General features: G+C 46.4%; 1 protein-coding gene and 1 long non-coding RNA gene across 3 annotated transcripts; one reads left to right on the top strand and one right to left on the bottom strand.

Annotated features, from left to right (window-relative positions):
- The first annotated feature begins 2,156 nt into the window (after positions 1–2,156).
- LOC122386441 lies at positions 2,157–16,694 on the top strand. 2 transcript variants are annotated; one of them, XM_043375621.1, is made up of 2 exons: positions 2,157–2,282; positions 13,674–14,880. In XM_043375621.1, exon 2 carries the CDS (start codon positions 13,700–13,702, stop codon positions 14,771–14,773), a length of 1,074 nt encoding a protein of 357 aa, XP_043231556.1. In that variant the 5' UTR covers positions 2,157–2,282; positions 13,674–13,699; the 3' UTR covers positions 14,774–14,880. The 2 variants fall into 2 exon arrangements, with proteins under 2 accessions (XP_043231556.1, XP_043231555.1); XM_043375620.1 differs by lacking the exon at positions 2,157–2,282 and adding an exon at positions 16,008–16,694 and having other exon boundaries at positions 14,233–14,623.
- On the bottom strand, positions 3,583–5,997 carry LOC122386442. The gene is made up of 2 exons (XR_006257381.1): positions 5,789–5,997; positions 3,583–4,285 (listed from the first exon to the last, which is right to left on the bottom strand). It is a non-coding gene; the product is annotated as an uncharacterized LOC122386442 (long non-coding RNA).
- Positions 16,695–17,115: the final 421 nt, after the last annotated feature.

Here is a 17,115-nt window from a genome sequence, read left to right as displayed (position 1 = left end):
AATTTCACCGAAAAATATTCACCCGTTTTTGAAATATAAGACTTTTATTTTATAACGCGCGGTCAATGGGCTTGATGACGTCATCAGAGTCCGTTAGTGTTAAGAGATAGGGACTACGCTGGTCCCACCCTGCAAGTAAAGGGAAGAAATTTCTTGAACACTATAAAGCTGCGGGGGTTGCGACCAGGATAAATGGTGGTTTCTGAGCCTGGCCGCAAACTTGGCTATCTCAACTCAAAACTAATGTTAAGGTGGGAGGGTCCCTTTAAAGTCAACACGCTAAAAGTCAACACGCGAAAGGTCAACATGCTAAAAGTCAACACACTAAAAGTCAACATGCTTAAAAGTCAACACGCTAAAAGTCAACACGCTAAAAGTCAACACGCTAAAAGTCAACACACAAAAAGTCAACAAGCAAAAAGTAAACACGCAAATAATTAATAGGTGCGCAAAAAGTAGTCAACAGCAAAAAGTAGTCCTTAACAGCAGTCCTTAACTTAAGTCGGTACAAGTACTCCGCAGCCCGCGTCTCCGGTCGGCGACTGACCCACCCCGGGCCACCTGATCCCCGGCCGCCACCCGTTGGGCGCCGGCTGCACCGCATAGCGCGTCTCGGCGCGTCCCCGTGCGCGCCCCGACCCTACAGATAAGAACGCTCCTACCTATTTTAAATTTGCTTTATAAAGTATATTGGGAATGTGAACTTATCTATATAAAGTTGGCGTAATGTGCCTGCTGGTGGCAGGGGGGGGGGGGGCAGTTCCGTTAAGGATACGTAGGGCGGAGGCGAAGATGAAGGAGAGAGGCAGTAACTGGTGGCCACAATGCGCTATACTTGTCACCTCTCTTTGGAAGTCACAGCTTCGAGGTCCTAAGAAAATTGTGTTTTTAGCAATCGCATCTCGATCAGTGGCGCGGAAACTTCTTCCAGACTGAGGGGGGGGGGCGAACCATAATGGAGATAAACCTAGGTTACCCCCAAATCTAGTTTTCTCATCGGTTTTAGGCCACTTAGTTTTCAGACCTTGGCCTTTTCAACGAAACAAAAACGAAAATCTTTGCAAAAAAGTGAGATATTCCGTCTCAGCTGAGTGAAGAAACTGCCGTTTTGGCAACCTGGAATAAAGGTTTTAATCTGCCAAATGAGTTGCGGAGACAGTGAAAGAGGTTGATTTTTCACTTTCATGCTTTCTTCCGTTATATTGTGACCCACGTTTTTGGGGAGGACAAGCTGACCAACAGTTCCTGGCCTCATGAAAAGTTGTGGGGCACCGCCCCCACGGCCGCAGAGCTGTGGGGGCAAGCTTCCCCCACTGCCCCCTCCCCCAGTTCCCGCGCCTATGTATGAATCTATGAAATTATGTTGGTAGATTTCCGATTTCGATTCCTCCAGCAGGGGGAAGTGTGAAATCGCTTATAGAACCCGTGACGGAATCAATTGATGAGAAACGTCTCCCTACACAATTAGGAAATTTGAAACAACCGAACCTTTCGTATCGATACAGCAAAACGACAACTGATATCTCTCATGCTGGGCGACAGACGGCGTGGGCCGTGGCGTCAGGGAGAGTGACGGGCGGGTTGTGACGATTTTTAGCTTGAGAACCAGACGTCACAGCGAAATGGGATCAGAACTGGTGGATGCAGAATACTTTGGCGATTCCAAAAAGTATACACATGCATGTAAACAACACGACGAATCTCCCGTTACACGGTGCAGAATTATGCCCGGCCGCCTGACGTGGGAATTCCCTGCCTGAGCGGCGGCGGCGGCCGAGACGCATTGGAAATTGGAATGCGATCCGAGCTCGACGTAGGGGTGAGGGGGTGAGGGCGGGGAAAGTGTAAACGCCACGAGATAAAACATGAGAACGAAAAGTCGCATCGAGATGGGACGAAGACTGATGGATGTAGAATGACACGACGATTTCAAAAAGTATAAACATGCATATAATCCATGGAATAGATCTGCCGCTGCCGCACCCGGCGAAATAATGGCGGCGGCCAGACGCTCAACGTTCCCACGCTTCGAGATCCCGCTCTGGGGGCAGGCAAGGCAGAGACACAGAAGATGGCCGGAAACGGGAGACGGTGGCGGGTGGGGTGGGGGTGGGTGGGTGCGACATGGGTCATGCAGTTGCCGTTCAGTCGGCCGGCCGGCAGTGACAGCGGTGGGCGTGGGCTGACCCACTGGTCAGTACTCAGCCGACTAAGCGGGCGCGCAGGAGGAAGGCGTGTGGTGACTGAGCGGCCGGTCGTGGAGAGAGGTGGTGGAGAGTGAGGTGAGTGTTACTTGCTAATGTACTTTTGGTACTTGCCAAAGTATTTCGATTCATTTGCCAAGCAATTGAAACTTACTTTAGTACTTATTACTTGCCATAGCACTTAATACATGCTTGGTACTTGTTTAACTACGTGGCATGTGGCAAATAAATACTAATTAGTACTCGTCCGTAGCCCATCGTTCTCGCGAATCGGTTTCTGGTTTTCGTGTTCTACCTATAGTTCGCTCTTTTTTTAAGTTTGCCCCTCACTGTAAACGTCTTTTTGAACACAGCACGAGAATTGCGACCTGAATTACTGAGAAAACTGGTTGGCGCACATTAGCCGGGTTCACAACGGCATAAACCTGACCGGGCCAGCTAAGCCCTCTAGAGGGCCAGCGAGGCCCGTTTCAGTAGGAAGAAATCTAGTCTAAACTTAGTTGTGTTCAGTTCCTCCTATATTATTCAAAATAAAAGTGAAATGCAAACAAAATACGCATCAATATTGTGCAAACGAGTGTTTACAGATGAAATCATATTCTAAAATATCATTTTTACTTGATAAATCATAAGGTAAAAAGCGAAAACATTAGCATGTATTTCCTACTATTTGTAAAACTAACTTCAGACTAAATACACCAAATCAGGCAACTTTCCTATTAGAGATGCATAACGAGGTAACTGTTTTGCCGTCTGTAATACCTATAAGGCCAAATTTTGGCGTTCAGATGCGAACAATTCATTAATTCTACTAATAAATGAACGTCGTATAAGCCACGACAACGTCAAATCTCCCGTTATACACGGAAACTCACAATGCACCATTAACACACGGCAACCTGCATCTCTAATCTTCGTTCAGCATGCTTGGCTGTGACTTCTAGGGACTGGGGTCCGTATGGCTGTGCTGGGACCTCAAACATGGATCGAAAACTGAGGTCCCTGGACTACTGCGGGCCTTTGGCTACTGGTGGATGAAGGAGAATGCAGAATTATCCTCTGAATATACCCCATTTCTAAGCAGTGTAACACGTGGAATGAATTGAAGAGTACCTACCACCTGATCTGAGCAGCGAAGTTTGTTGCTGCTCCCCCAACCTCAGCTAGATCTTGACCCTGGCAAGTCGGCTGGTGCTCTTTGCTGGCCCCAGTTTGGTTTGAAAGCATACATGTCCAAATGATTTTCATGAACCCTTTTCAGCTGAGTGACTCCAACTGCCATGTGCTCTAATTGAATATCTTAAAAAGTAAGCTGTTGGGTCCTGACCTTTCCATCTTGTTTCTCACCTTACATGTACACATGCACCAAACATGTAGATATAATTAATCAAGTTCTATATATTTTTTCTGAAATTGCACAAGCAACAATTAACCATAGGCACTGCTAGCAAATAATACTAGTGCTAAACAACATGCAACACTCTGCAGGCAAATGTTTCCACTAATCCAACCAGCTCACAACCCATCCTTGGAACATGAACACAGTACAAACAGGAAGAAAATTGAAGAAACTTAAACCTTTTGAAAAATTAGCAGACTAGGGATGAATCTGAATTTAAGCAAAGTTGCTTCAACACTTCGCACAACTATGCACAAAGTCCAACACAGCACATACCATAAGCATTGCCAGCAGTGCTTAACGACATGCAACACTTTGTAGGCAAATGTTTCCACTAATCCAACCAACTCGCAATCCATCCTTGCAACGTGGACACAGTACAATTGGGAAGAAAATTTAAGAACTTTTTTTTTTAGAAATTAGGAGAGCAGGGATGAATCTAAATTCAAGCCAAGTTACTTCACCACTTCGCACAACTATGCACAAAGTCCAACATATCCATTCACTGATCACTCTATAGTAGTTCACTTCCCAAACTCATGGCTTGATGCATTTAATGAACATGCTATTTCCTGTAATTATGTCAATTGAAGAGTCTTAAATCAAAATAAAAAAGAAAACAATGTTTTGAACAATCTTGCAGACATTTCTGTTGAAGGATTATTCTTCACCACTCTCCAGCCTGGAATAGAAGAAGACAAAAATACTTGTTGATGCATAATAATATAAATACAGACAACACACAATTTAATACTTTTTCAAGCCAGAAACTAACCTGCAACAGATGTCCAACAAAGGGAAATACACTTACGCATCTACTGCATTTTAAGAGTCCACAAACCACAGGCGAGTTCAGAAAGATGGAACAAGAACAGCATAATCAATCTACAAAAGTTCTTCTTTATCATTTTCCTACATTGATATGCAGTTTCCTTAATCTAAATCAGATTTCAGAGCAAGATGCTGGACACAGCGGTATCGGTTACGCTGGCGTCACGGTCAGCAATAGGAAGGCAGGTAGGTAGGTAAGGTGTAGGTATGTAGGTTGGTAGGTTGTAAGTTTGTAGGTAAGGTTAGGTCAGGTTAGATTATGTTTTATTATACCCAGTATAAAATATAAATTAAATTGACACATTCGCCGGCTAGCGTCGACAGAGACGCCAGCTTTACCAATACCGCCACAGTCTGCACACAAATACCTATATGTATTTTTAATAGAATAAACAGCCTATTTCATTTCATTCAATAGGTAATACAGAACTGCAGCAATATTATTGAATGCATATAAGCACCCAGTATTTCCATGCACTGGCATTACATGGAAATTAGAGACAAGTATAAATATATTGCATATTTACCAGTAAAACGCCTTTTGGGCGACCAACGGAGCGAGCGAGAGGATGGGCCTTGCACGTGCGAAATTGCGAGGGGGTACCTCCAACTAACTTGTGCACTGCACCCTACTAACCGGTCTTTAGCGATGTGCCAAATTTCAGCGCAATCGGCCTAGCCGTTCTCGAGATCTGGAAGCGGCACACTGCACGTGCGCACGTGCAAGCGGGGTCCAAACTGACTTTTGCACGGCACCCTACTAACTGGTCCCCAACCGTGTACCAAATTTGAGCGCTATCGGCCCAGCCGTTCTCGAGATCTGGGAGCGCCCCTGCACGTGCGCACGTGCTGTAGCACCCCAACCTTAACACATGCAGATGAATTATCTGATGGAGACCTAACTGTGTACCGAGTTTCAATTCAATCGGCCCAACCGTTGTGCCGTTATTGAGGTTGCAATTTTGGGGGTTCTTAAAAAATGTCCAACTTTACCACGCGCCACGTGCGGTGGTTGGCAAGAACGCATGGTGGCCATCACACCACAGAACTTTTACGTCCAAGTGACATTCAGTAAAGAAGACCGCTTGTCAATCGGATGTCTCGTTCCTAAGATATTAGCTTTTGAAGAGCGTCCCCACGGCCGGCCGGCCGGCCGGCCGCTCATACTCAGGATTTTCCCTTAATTCAGTATGAGACTCCGCTCGCTTCGCTCGCTCCGTAATAAATGCCTTATCAGGTAGAAATTTAGCAGGGAAAAAATCAAAACGAAAGAGCAAGAAAGTAGGTAAGTAAGAGCAGCCAGCAAGCAAACGAACCAGCACATTCATTAAAAACATAAATTCATAACATCTACCTTAGCCACAGACCGTCAAAATACAAAAACAGCTTTAAAAACGTTCCATAATTACCTATCTCCCTCCTCTTGACAATAAAATTGTCCTAGATGCGATATACGCGCATGCGCCCAGGTTCTCATTTCGAGGCCGGTAGCCCACCGTAGGTGACAAATTCAGCGAAAAGGTGCTGAGTCAGTAAATCAGCGTGACATCTGCATATTTTTTTCTCCGTGGAAATTCGCAGTGGGCCAGCCTGGCCATCTCCGCGGCAGGTGGCTTAGCTGGCCCACTCCGATGCCAGGTAAAGGCAGGCTCACATCGGCGCATAGCTGCTGAGGAAATATTGTTTGTAAGTGAGTATTATAGGCTTTTTTGGATTGAATGACTTTTTATTCGTCATAAAAATCGAAGTAGGGCATTTAATTACTGGTAACCATTTATCGCAGGCGTGTGTAGTGAGACGTTGGGTAGGCATGTGGAGTGTGGTGTGAACCGCATGTTAGCCCACTACCGGGCCTCGCTGGCCCGCTCCGATTTGTGTCGTTGTGTACCCGGCTATTGATTTCACCAGATTTCACAGGCGATCAGTTTCATCAAATTTACTTATTATTTCACAGACTCATAGCTCGTATCTGCCCATACCTACAGCCCCACAGTGATAGACGACTTCTCAAGAATTATGTCCGAACTAATAAACAAATTGCACGGCGTTTAACATTAACGTTACATCGTTGGTGTTCAAAACTGATTTTGAGAATATTATTCATATCTCCAATACAATGTGCGCCAACCAGTTTTCTCAGTAATTCAGCTAGCAATTCTCGTGCTGTGTTCAAAAAGACGTTACAGTGAGGGGCAAACTAAAAAAAAACGAACTCTAATCGTTTAAGTATTTATCGCATGGCTAAATTGGATTGGCCATACAAATTGGGATGGATTTGATGTCTGTCCCCTGTCGGTCGGACATCTAGAAGCCAAGATAATCGCGAATAACTTGCTTGTGACGTCACGGCGACTTTTTAAAAATAGCGATATTTTTATTTCAGTGTTATATCTCGGATATTTAATCTGCTACTCCACTCTCCACAGCCAATTGCCTACAACAATTTGCAAATAAGTGCCACAATGTATTAGTATTGGCACTTAAAACCTGTGACGTTTCCGCCTCTTCCGAAGCTCCAAATGCTATTTCATCGCTTTTTAAAATGAAACGATCTGAGCGAATGACGAGGCAATGTGGCAATTTGGACCTTGCCATCCCTAAAACCGAATACAAAAAAGCATCCTTATCGTATCACGGTTGTAAGATATGGAATGGGTTACCTCCACAATGCTCTATCGCCGAGTTTAGCAAATACCTTAAAAGTAAAGCGGATGCTGGCGAATTAAGCGGTTAGGAATGTAGCACGGCGATGCGTCTTATTCGAATGTGTATACCTATTGTGAAGTTGTGCATAAGTGTGAATTCAGTCCCACGCACAAGGGGGAAAAGCTCAAATTATTGAGCGCTCAAAATATTGAGCGTGTGACGTCAGAGGCTCCCATAGGCGTAATGCTGAGGGCTCAAAAAATTGAGCCGTTTCAGGAACACGTTTTGCAAAAGCAACTCGCAACACCTAGGGAGAAATGGCAACACCCTAGGAGAATCACTAATGATGCAAAACAGATTAGGCTTTCATATTTTTCACTGCTCAAGCTTCAATGATTGGGGGAACACCAATTTATAGGTCGAAATCTTACGGCATACCAGGATGACTTAAAAACAGGCCAATATTTATGTCGAAATAAAAGTTAATTTTTGTCAATTCACGTTTTTTACTAGGGTTCTGTTGGAAAGAGCATTTTTCATACTACCCAAAATGATTGCGATTCAATTTCACATTACCCATATCGGAGAATATTTTTCATTTGGCGGCGCCGTTTGTTTATTTCGTCGCGACGTCTCCGGTCGCGTGGTTGTCGTCGTCCTTGTGTTGAGGGTAAGTTTTTATCGTTTTAGTTGTACTTAGATGTTAAAAGGTACACTGAAAAGTTTGAATATGCTGTGATTTTAAATTTGGAAACACATAAACGTCAGTCAATTCACGTTTTCCTCGATTTGCGTGCAGATAAGTAACTGTCGACGAAAGTGGCGCCATCCGATATGATGTTTTGAAGGAAGGAGACACAACATATTTACGTGAAAATTTTTGTTTTTTAGTGGTCTAAGTGCTTCAAAGAGGCTGTGAATGTTTTCTTCACACAATTTTTCATTAGTTATGATGAGGTAAAAGGTAGTTTCAGTCTTAACTTTCATATAAGCCATTCGGCCGCAAAAAGTACGACCATGTATCGGACCTGCTGGATAACTTGGGCTGGCTCAGCGCTGAGCAGCTTGCTCAGTATCACTCTCTGTGCCTGCTGCACAAGGTGCGGCGATCAGGCGAGCCAGAAACCCTGGCTGCCCAGCTGGTGCAGGTATCGCAGACGCGGCAGCGATCCACCAGACAGGACCGCAATCTGTCAGTCCCACGATCGCGGTCAGCGATGGGGCAGCGCCGGTTCTGCTGCCGGGCGCCCCTCGCCTACAACCAGCTCCCGTCAGAACTGACGCGTCTACCGGCCCACCTATTTGGTCGGCACCTCCAATCCCACCTACGGGGAGGCGAGGTGACTTAGACAGCGGCCATGAGTCTGTATGAGTGCATGTGTATGTTTGTTTGTGTGTACGGGCTTTGAGCGTATTTATCACGTTATTTTATGTTATGTCTCCCATGCAGAGTTTTAGCCCTGTACGAGCGGCCGTAATAGCCACGAGTGTATCGTGGATGGCTTCAATACACGTCTATGTCTATGTCTATGTCTATAAATGACATTAAAACATATGATAGTCCACTGCTATCAGTGATTGAGTACCTTGATATTTGGTATTTCTTATTAATTTGAATGTATTCTCTATCCATATGTCCTGATAGTAAGTGACAATACTCTGCCAAAATGTTTCCATAGTTTTCACATTCATTTTCCAGTCCTTTACATCACATCACAATTTATAATCAACAAAACTCAACTCCTTCATTACCTACTTCACAACACTGACAGCATGACAGACTGACAGTCAACTATTGTGTGGGTGAATGCTGAAACAGGATAGCCACTTTGCTGACTGGCTCGCTCATATGAAATAAGATAAAAATGATCCTTTATATCATTCCATCTGGAGGATCGGAGTCAACGGAAAAGGAAGGCCACTTTCAAGCCTCAAGGTCTAGGCCGCCAGACGCCAGTCGGCAGTCACCACCAAATTTATAATCGATTAATTCATTATTATACTTTGAGACCCTTAGGTCACTGGATCAGCATCACATTTTCAGTTTCAATATAGTAAAGGTTTTTATTTGTATGATGTGAAATATTTTCCTGAATCAGAATTTAATTATCCCTAGGTACCGGGTAGAGGTTTTGGATTTAATGCTCATTGTTGGTGTGCAGTCAGGATTTTTTTTGACAGGTCCAGATAGGGAATCCTGAGCAATTTTATAGTAAAGTGGTCTCCTTAAAATCACCACACATTTTATCAAAAGCATTTGCAGAATTCATTCAATGAAGAATTTTATCAATCTATATTACTATTTGAGGAGGGTGCGTCTGTCCGTTACCGAGGTCCCGACTTGGTCGTGCTTTGCGTGGACTACAGGCCAGACCGTTGCACCTAGCCCGGTGAAATTTGCACAACTTATAGATCAAGGATGCGCGACGTGCCTTTGAGGGGTCTCAGCTCGATCGGATTGATAGGGAGCGCGTGGCGCGTGCTCAAAAAGTGCAAATTCGCGTCATAGACTTTACATGTATAAATCGGCGTGCGAAATCGGGCGAAAACGGCTAATTTTGGCAAACACGGGTCCAGTTCCCGTGCAATATCTTGGTGACCAGGGGTCCGACCGGCACGGGGAAAACAGCATCGTGTACAGAATTGAACGGGCTATTGAATGGTGTGCAATGCAGAGGATAGCACGCGCCACGTGCACCGGAGAGGGCACTTTTATTTGAAAAATGCGGTTTTTGAGGGATTTTGGAATTAATTTTATTTTTAGGTGACCGTTAAATGGAGCGAGTTGAATCAACGCCTATTTGCAAGAGAAAGGTACCGCCTCTCATATAAAAATTGTGAAAAGCTGATTGATCCAAATCAAGGTGGTGCAAATCACAGGAGAAAATGGTGTTTGTCAATTTTGTGCCACTTTATTAATCACACGGGGTTTGCTGCATAACCTGATACCTTTGGCAATTGAGTATGGTACCATTGGATAGAGCATTCAATTCTGTCCAATATTCACTCTTCATTTTCGCATGATTAGCAACAGTTTCCTTAAAAATGTAAATGTTCCAAACCATTACATTGTCATTTTTAGCGAAATTCATCGATGGCCCTCAAAAGACTTCACGCCAGTTTTCGAATCATTCTAAAGTAGAACGCATGATAATACGACACGGGCACCTCGATGCGATGTATCTTTTTGTTTTATTACAAAATGCTTGGCCGTCAAAAAGCAATCGAACGAAATGGATATCTACCAACCAAATCGACACAGACCAACCCAATACCCACGGGTCAAAAAATCCCCCCTTGGCGTTGCGGAGCACGCGGGTAACCCTAGTGTTGCACCCATTTCTTAGACGACCTAGGCTGCATCTTTTTTTAGTTCCTGTTGTATGACATATTTTCCGTTTTGTTCCACTGCATAAAGAAAAAAATCGTTTGAGATCACCAAACAGCTTTTCTTTTTCTGGCAGGTCTGCACAACCAAGCGGTCGCTGGCGAAGACGTCGGCCGTCTCTGTGGGTAAGGTCATCTGCTCAGCCTTTGTGGAGATCAGCAAGACGTCACTAAGATGAAGACTTCGCTGGCGCAGAAGCCGCTGACCCGTGTCCGATCGGGCAGGTCATGCTCGACGGCACGAGCCACAACTCGAACGACTCGGTGACATCAACAACATGGTGGAGCAGGTGAATGAGTTTGGCGACGTGTTGTGCGACTGCAAGAAGGGTTGTCTGCGTGTTCTGGCCGGCGGAGCGGCGACGCTGCGCAGTCTGTGCTGGCGGTGAGCAGCTGGCCGTGGTGACCGCGCGCGCCCACATGCGCCGACAGCCTGTGCGGCTTCGACGGCCCGGGACAGCCCGATGCCGCCCACTATGCGACGCCGACCGCGCACTGTCCGCACGGCCACATGGAGGTGTGCCCGCGCCTTTTGCCCGCACGCCGCTACCTCGCAGCTGGTCTGCAACCACGCCGTCGCCGCCTGTAGCCCGATAACAAAACGGCTGTCTGATAATGCCGCGTGTTCTTTGTGATGTTGCTACTGTGATCGTTGCTACTGCTGGTCTGAGACTCGATGTTTCCATTCGTCTTTTACATGTTAAGGATTTGATAATGATAAGCTTAGTCCGAGCTTAGGTCGTTTATATCATTTGTTATATGGCATATTTTGGATCAAAGCAATACGACACTGCCTCCTGCTTTTGTGATGTATGCTGGCAAGACGCAGGTTCCGGTCGCAGGTCACCCGGACCCGGTTCCAATGTGGTCGGGCTGGCATGCGATAATGTGATGTTGTTTTGCTCGTCTCTGTGTTCCACACTTGATGATGTTTGTGAATCTAACCCACATTGTATAGTATTTTTGTTTGTTTGCGGCCGATGGCCTCAGGCCTTGTAAGTTGTAACCGTGGCAATGGGTTTGTGAAAAGTTTAGGTACCACGTAGCATTCAACTTCCTGCATTTCTGTTTCAACTCAGTTTAACGTATTTCAACAAACATAACATCAAAAATGGCAGCCAGTACCGGCTTCACCTGTCGCGGAGAACGCTCAAAAAATTGAGTGTAGATGCTGGCCGGCACTCAATTTTTTGAGCGCCAGCTGACTGTCGTCTGTCGTGGCGCTCAATTTATTGAGTATCGCGGTCCCGAACGACTAGTGGCGCTCAAAAAGTTGAGCGTCTTTAGGGCATCTTCTTTCCAAAAACACCGATATAAATTATCACGGCGAGTGTTCGAGAAGAAACCTTGTTGCTCTCTCTTGCCATTGATACCTTATTTGGATACGATATTTGCCGTAGTGTGACGCTAAAGGCATTGTAAAATACCATCGTTTCGCCTATTCCTTCATAATGGGGCCCGCTCAATTTTTTGAGCGCTCAATTTTTTGAGCTTTTCCCCCTTGTGCGTGGGACTGAATTGCAAATGTTAACAATCTTGTATGATATGTGCGAGCGGTGCGAGGCTGCGTTATCTGTGCTTTTGCAAGTTCCCGTCGTAATGCCCACTTGTTTGTGGTTGTCGGGTGAACCGAAAAATAAATAAATAAATAAATAAATTAGATATGTACATTTTAATTTTCTTCCGTTTCGGAGGTGCGCTCGTGCGTTTAAATTTGTGGCGCTTGCCTATTATCTATTCTTTTCTCTATTTATTCGTTCGCTCGCTTAAGTAGCGCCTACCTGTTCTAACGTCTAATTCATAGTCGTTCCCTGTCACCACTCCGCGGCCCGCACTGCCCTTCCTTGATGCTAATCGGCGGCCGGTTGGTGGGATTCGCGGCGCAGTCGGCCAGCTGCCGCCCCGGCGCCGCGTGACCGGCGCAGTCGGCCGCGAGCCGGGCAGGGGAAACCCCGCCGTCGTCGGCCACCTGCTCGCTCAGGCGCCGGCCCGGGGAGTCCCCGACCCCGCATTCCCGTGTCCTCCCACAGGAGCGAGTCAAAATCTATAATTAAGACCCATTTGCGCTTCATGACCTACAAACTTAACCCTATTCCTGGCGGGCTCCGCCGGGACAAGAAACTGGCGGGGGGGGGGCCGATTCGGCCCCCCCCCCTGAGATCTCGAGAACGAAGCAAGATAGCGACAAGCGGTAAACGGCATCGGATACGCATGGACAAGGTCTACAATTTTTACAAAGGTCATTTTCAGGTCAGGTCAAAGATGACGTCACAGGGGTCGAAAAAGTCAAAATGGCGGCGCTAGATATGGAGTTTTTCTCGAATAACTTTCGAATTAGTCAAGATAGGAACAAACTAAGGGCATCATCGTGATCCTCTCGTCAATCCGCATCAATTGATATATATATGTTGACCTCGAAAGGTCAAGGTCAAAGGTTGACCTCAGGTCACGTGACCTCGAGGTCATCATGTATATCATTCGATGCGTCTTGACGAGCTGAACACAATGAGACCATCCACGCGTCTGTATCTTGTTCCTGTACGGAGTTATTGGCCAAAAACCTTTGGTGACCTTTGATGACGTCACATGACCTCACAGCTGCCCAACAGCAAAACAGACCTCAAGGTAGTGAAGGTTGATCGTATATGAAGTCATGTATGGTATATGGGGCCATTCCGACCCGTTTTAGTGGTAAAAACAGGGAGTTGATTTTTCCCCCATTGACTTATAATGGGGAGGTCGCGAAACTGACCTGACCTTAGGTCACCGATATCAAAATTCCGAGATATACAAATTGCACATGCTGGTACCCTAACTAAAGCCTGAAGAGAAGAAATTGATCGGTCAAAAACTCTAGCTCTGGCGTGATTGCAAACTTTTCTGAGGTAGGGTCACCAAACCGCCTCTGGTGACCTGACCTGAGGTCAGATCAACTCAAAATTTTCAGACATGTTGCGTAGAAGCCTTTTAGGAAAAGTCAGAAAATTTGAGCTTCCTAGCTCAACGCGTTTGGGAGAAATAACCAAAAAACCTCAGGGGGGGCTCCTGAGGCCCCCCCCCGCCAGGAATAGGGTTAACCTGCCTACCATTGGCATTGAGCTCACCCAATGTCACACGAGGTCAGATTTTTTTTTATGAAAACTTTTTACAGAATTAATAATACATCCTTACGTTATAATAATAAATGGTGTTCCGTTTTGTTGCAGTTCTCTGTCATCCGTCGCGTCCTGAGATGGAGGTCATAGAGGGTACGAAGAAGAGAAGAATCAGCCATGAGGGATACTTCTACACGCAAGATAGCGCCAGGGGTGACACGATTTACATGAAGTGCAGCCAGAAAACGTCGAAAAGCTGCAAGGGAAGAGCGGTGGTGGAAAACGGCGTGGTCACCCCAACAAAAAGCCACTCACATGCGCCAAATCCTTCTATCATAGAACGGGCAAAGGCGAGGGCTGAGATGAAGAAGCGTGCAATGGAAACAGTTGAGCCTATTTCAGTTATATGTGTCGAGGCTGAGATGGGCATGAGTCGCGCAGCACGTACAGACATGCCGAAGGCAGCTGACAGCAGGCGAAACGTCAGGCGCTATCGCACCCAAGCGCACGGTACTCCTGCCCAGCCTCTGACGGCAGATGAGTTGGAGCTGAGAGAAGACGATTGCTTCACGATTGGACGACCAGGATGCCCGCCAGAGAACTTTTTGATCTACGACAGCAGAGACGAACCAGGACCACGCATGCTCATTTTTGCTAGTGACTGGGGTCTCCGTAACCTATCGCAGTCCCCCCACTGGGGAGCAGATGGCACGTTTCAGGTGGCTCCTGGTATCTTCACGCAGCTATACACAGTACATGCCACAGTCCACGACAGGATCGTTCCCTGCGCGTACGCGCTGCTGCCGAACAAGTCCCGTAACACATACGTGAGGATGTTTCTGGCGCTCCGCGAGAGGCTTCTGCTGAGATACCCCGGCACTGACCTGACAGGAACGGTCATCACAGATTTGGAGATGGCGGCGCTGCAGGCGTTTGAAGAAGTGTTCCCCGAAAAGGAACGGTCGCTATGCTTTTTTCACTTCAGCCAGGCGGTGTGGCGCAAGACACAAGAGCTCGGCCTCGCACGTCTGTACGCAACAGATGCTGACTTCGCTCTTATGGTGGGATACCTTCATTTTAGCTTTCTGACATCAACTTTGTTCATGATCTCTCAACACACCCCCTCACCTCGCTCGTTTTCTTCATTAACCCTCACCGGCACAGGCCATTTTGCGTCCTTCGACGGCACAAGGGGGGGGGGGTTGGTATGACCCCCCTCGCGTTTGACCCCTGATCGAGCTAGATTCTCAGATTCTCAGATTTATTTGTGCATTACCTCATTTAGAGCTTCGCGGAAAAAAAACGAGCGTGTTGCCCGTCACGAGAGGAAGCCTATGACATCCAATTTTAAGGTCCTAGGTCATCGGGTGACCTTCCAGGTCAGGTCAATGACCCGAAAATCGGGAAAATCGGGACCTGTTAGAATGTCGTAAAGTGTGGCTGCTATGAGGTTTTCCGTGGTGCTGATCACGAATATCGTGTTGTTTTTGATCAGAGATGATGTCTTTAAGCATTTAGATCAGGTCGGGTCAGGTCAGGTCAGGTCAACCGGTAGGGGTCGTGACGGGTATTCGTAATACGTGCCAACCGCCCCTAACAGCTTCGTAACATGTTACGAAGCCACCAAAACTACTTCATAAACGTTCAAATGGTTGCTAAATTCGAAATCAGCTCCAAAAACTAGCTTAAAAACATATAAAACTGGAAAAAGTGAGCCGAGGTCACCAAAGGTCAATGACCTGACCTGACCTTCAGGTGACCTTGACATCCACTCTAATGCATGGGAGCAACATCAAATCACATGTTTGAACGTTTTTAAACCACGAAAAGCTTGCAAACGCGCGGCTAATGCGAGCCGACATACGCCGAGTCGCGATTCCGGCCAAACATGGTCTCGGAAAGTAGGTCACAGGTCAAAGGTCATTTGGGTCAGGGTCATGAAATTTTCAGGGTAGGTGTAAAATTGATCAATGCGAGGGTACTTAAAGTTTCGTTGCGATCGGCCGCTTTTTACGCGAATTATTTGCGAAAAACCTTAGGGGGGTTGCATCACCCCCCTGTGCCGGCGAGGGTTAAAATGATTTTGCAATGCATATGACGTTGACATTGATTGACATTGATAAATCTAAATAAAATTCCATGTGCACAGTTATGATAGAAAATGACGTCATTAGGCTTATTTTTGCTCGTCTCGTGATTTCTCATGCGAAGTCTATTTTAGCTAAATTTATCCTGATCGTCAGCTTAATCGATCTGGTTTTAACCTGACATTGAATTCGTTATGAAAACGTTAACATTACTGCTCCACATGGTAGTTTTTTTTTTAGAACTATCAGTATCTTGTTTACTATGGTAAAAAAACATAAATGTCAGCAAAGTGAATGTAAAATGAGGCCGCAAGACAAGTTAGTGCATTCGTGCTTCTGAACATTGTCTTACCTTCAGGTCCGCACCATCCCTGCGCTCGCATTCCTGCCGGCCGCTGAAGTCCCGGACAGTTTCATGTTCCTGCTGGGGATCCTACCACCAGAAACTCTACCATTGACAGCATACTTCAACGCCACATACGTCGGAGATGCTGATGAGGGGCGTCGAGCAACATTCAAGCCGGAACTATGGAATCAGCACGATAGAACGGCGGCGGGACTGGCAAGAACGACGAACAACATCGAAGGCTGGCACAGGAGGTTTAGGGGTGTGGTGGACTGTGCGAGTCCCAACATCTACCGCCTCCTGCAACGGCTGCGTCAGGAGGAGGACCACTGGCGGGGTGAGATTGACCGGGTGGTGGCCGGGGCGCTCCCGCGCAACCAAAAGCCCCAGTGGGCCAAGCTGGCCGAGAGGCTGACGAGGCTGGTGGACCGAAGGGACGGAGGGCACTTGACAACACTTGAGTTTCTGCGGGCTGTCGCTCACAACTACACAATGTAAGCTGAGTGGCAGCGTGGTGCAGACTGCAGAGTGATAAGCGTGGGTGTTTTCATCGAAGTTGTGATACAGTACATGCGCTTGCACCCCGATTCTGATATGGGCATTGCCGTTGTCAATGCATTCCGTTAAAAAAGTGCATGATGCACTTCATCGCAGCCAAGATTAAAACTTTTGTTGTGCCAACGCGAGGCACTGGGAGCAGCTCCCAAAGACTACGTGCCTACTGTTCTGTTCGTGTCATTGTTCGCCCGACACTGTTATCGGCAAAATGTGTTTTAATAATACATGGTTTTGTGTGTTAATCTCTGTATATAACGTTTTCTAATTTTTATTTATTGATTTGCTTATTTCATTAATTTTTATGGCAGCAATGGCATCGACAGTATAGTAAAGTAAAATATATAGGTCATTGATTTTTTAACCCTCGTCCTGGCAGGGCATTTTTCATAACACGGCCTGGCAGGGGGGGGGGGTTGATGCGACCCCCCTCGCGATTGGCTCCTATGGCACCTAGAAACACCAAATTTGGCCGGTAGGTGGGCCCCCTGGAGTTCTCGCTCCTGTGCAAATTTGGTTGCTCTAGATCAATATTTAGGGGGGTTTTGAGGGGGTATAAATGTAA

Source organism: Amphibalanus amphitrite, unplaced genomic scaffold, assembly GCF_019059575.1.
Source record: "Amphibalanus amphitrite isolate SeventyFive unplaced genomic scaffold, NRLGWU_Aamphi_draft 000251F_arrow, whole genome shotgun sequence".
NCBI classification, from domain to species: domain Eukaryota; kingdom Metazoa; phylum Arthropoda; class Thecostraca; order Balanomorpha; family Balanidae; genus Amphibalanus; species Amphibalanus amphitrite.
The sequence above is the reverse complement of the archived record's forward strand: the minus strand, read 5'-3'. Positions and strand labels throughout refer to the sequence as shown.

Bases quoted from the DNA above. Each gene is read 5' to 3' on its own strand.
- LOC122386441 (XM_043375621.1), top strand. From the start codon at position 13,700: ATGGAGGTCATAGAGGGTACGAAGAAGAGAAGAATCAGCCATGAGGGA.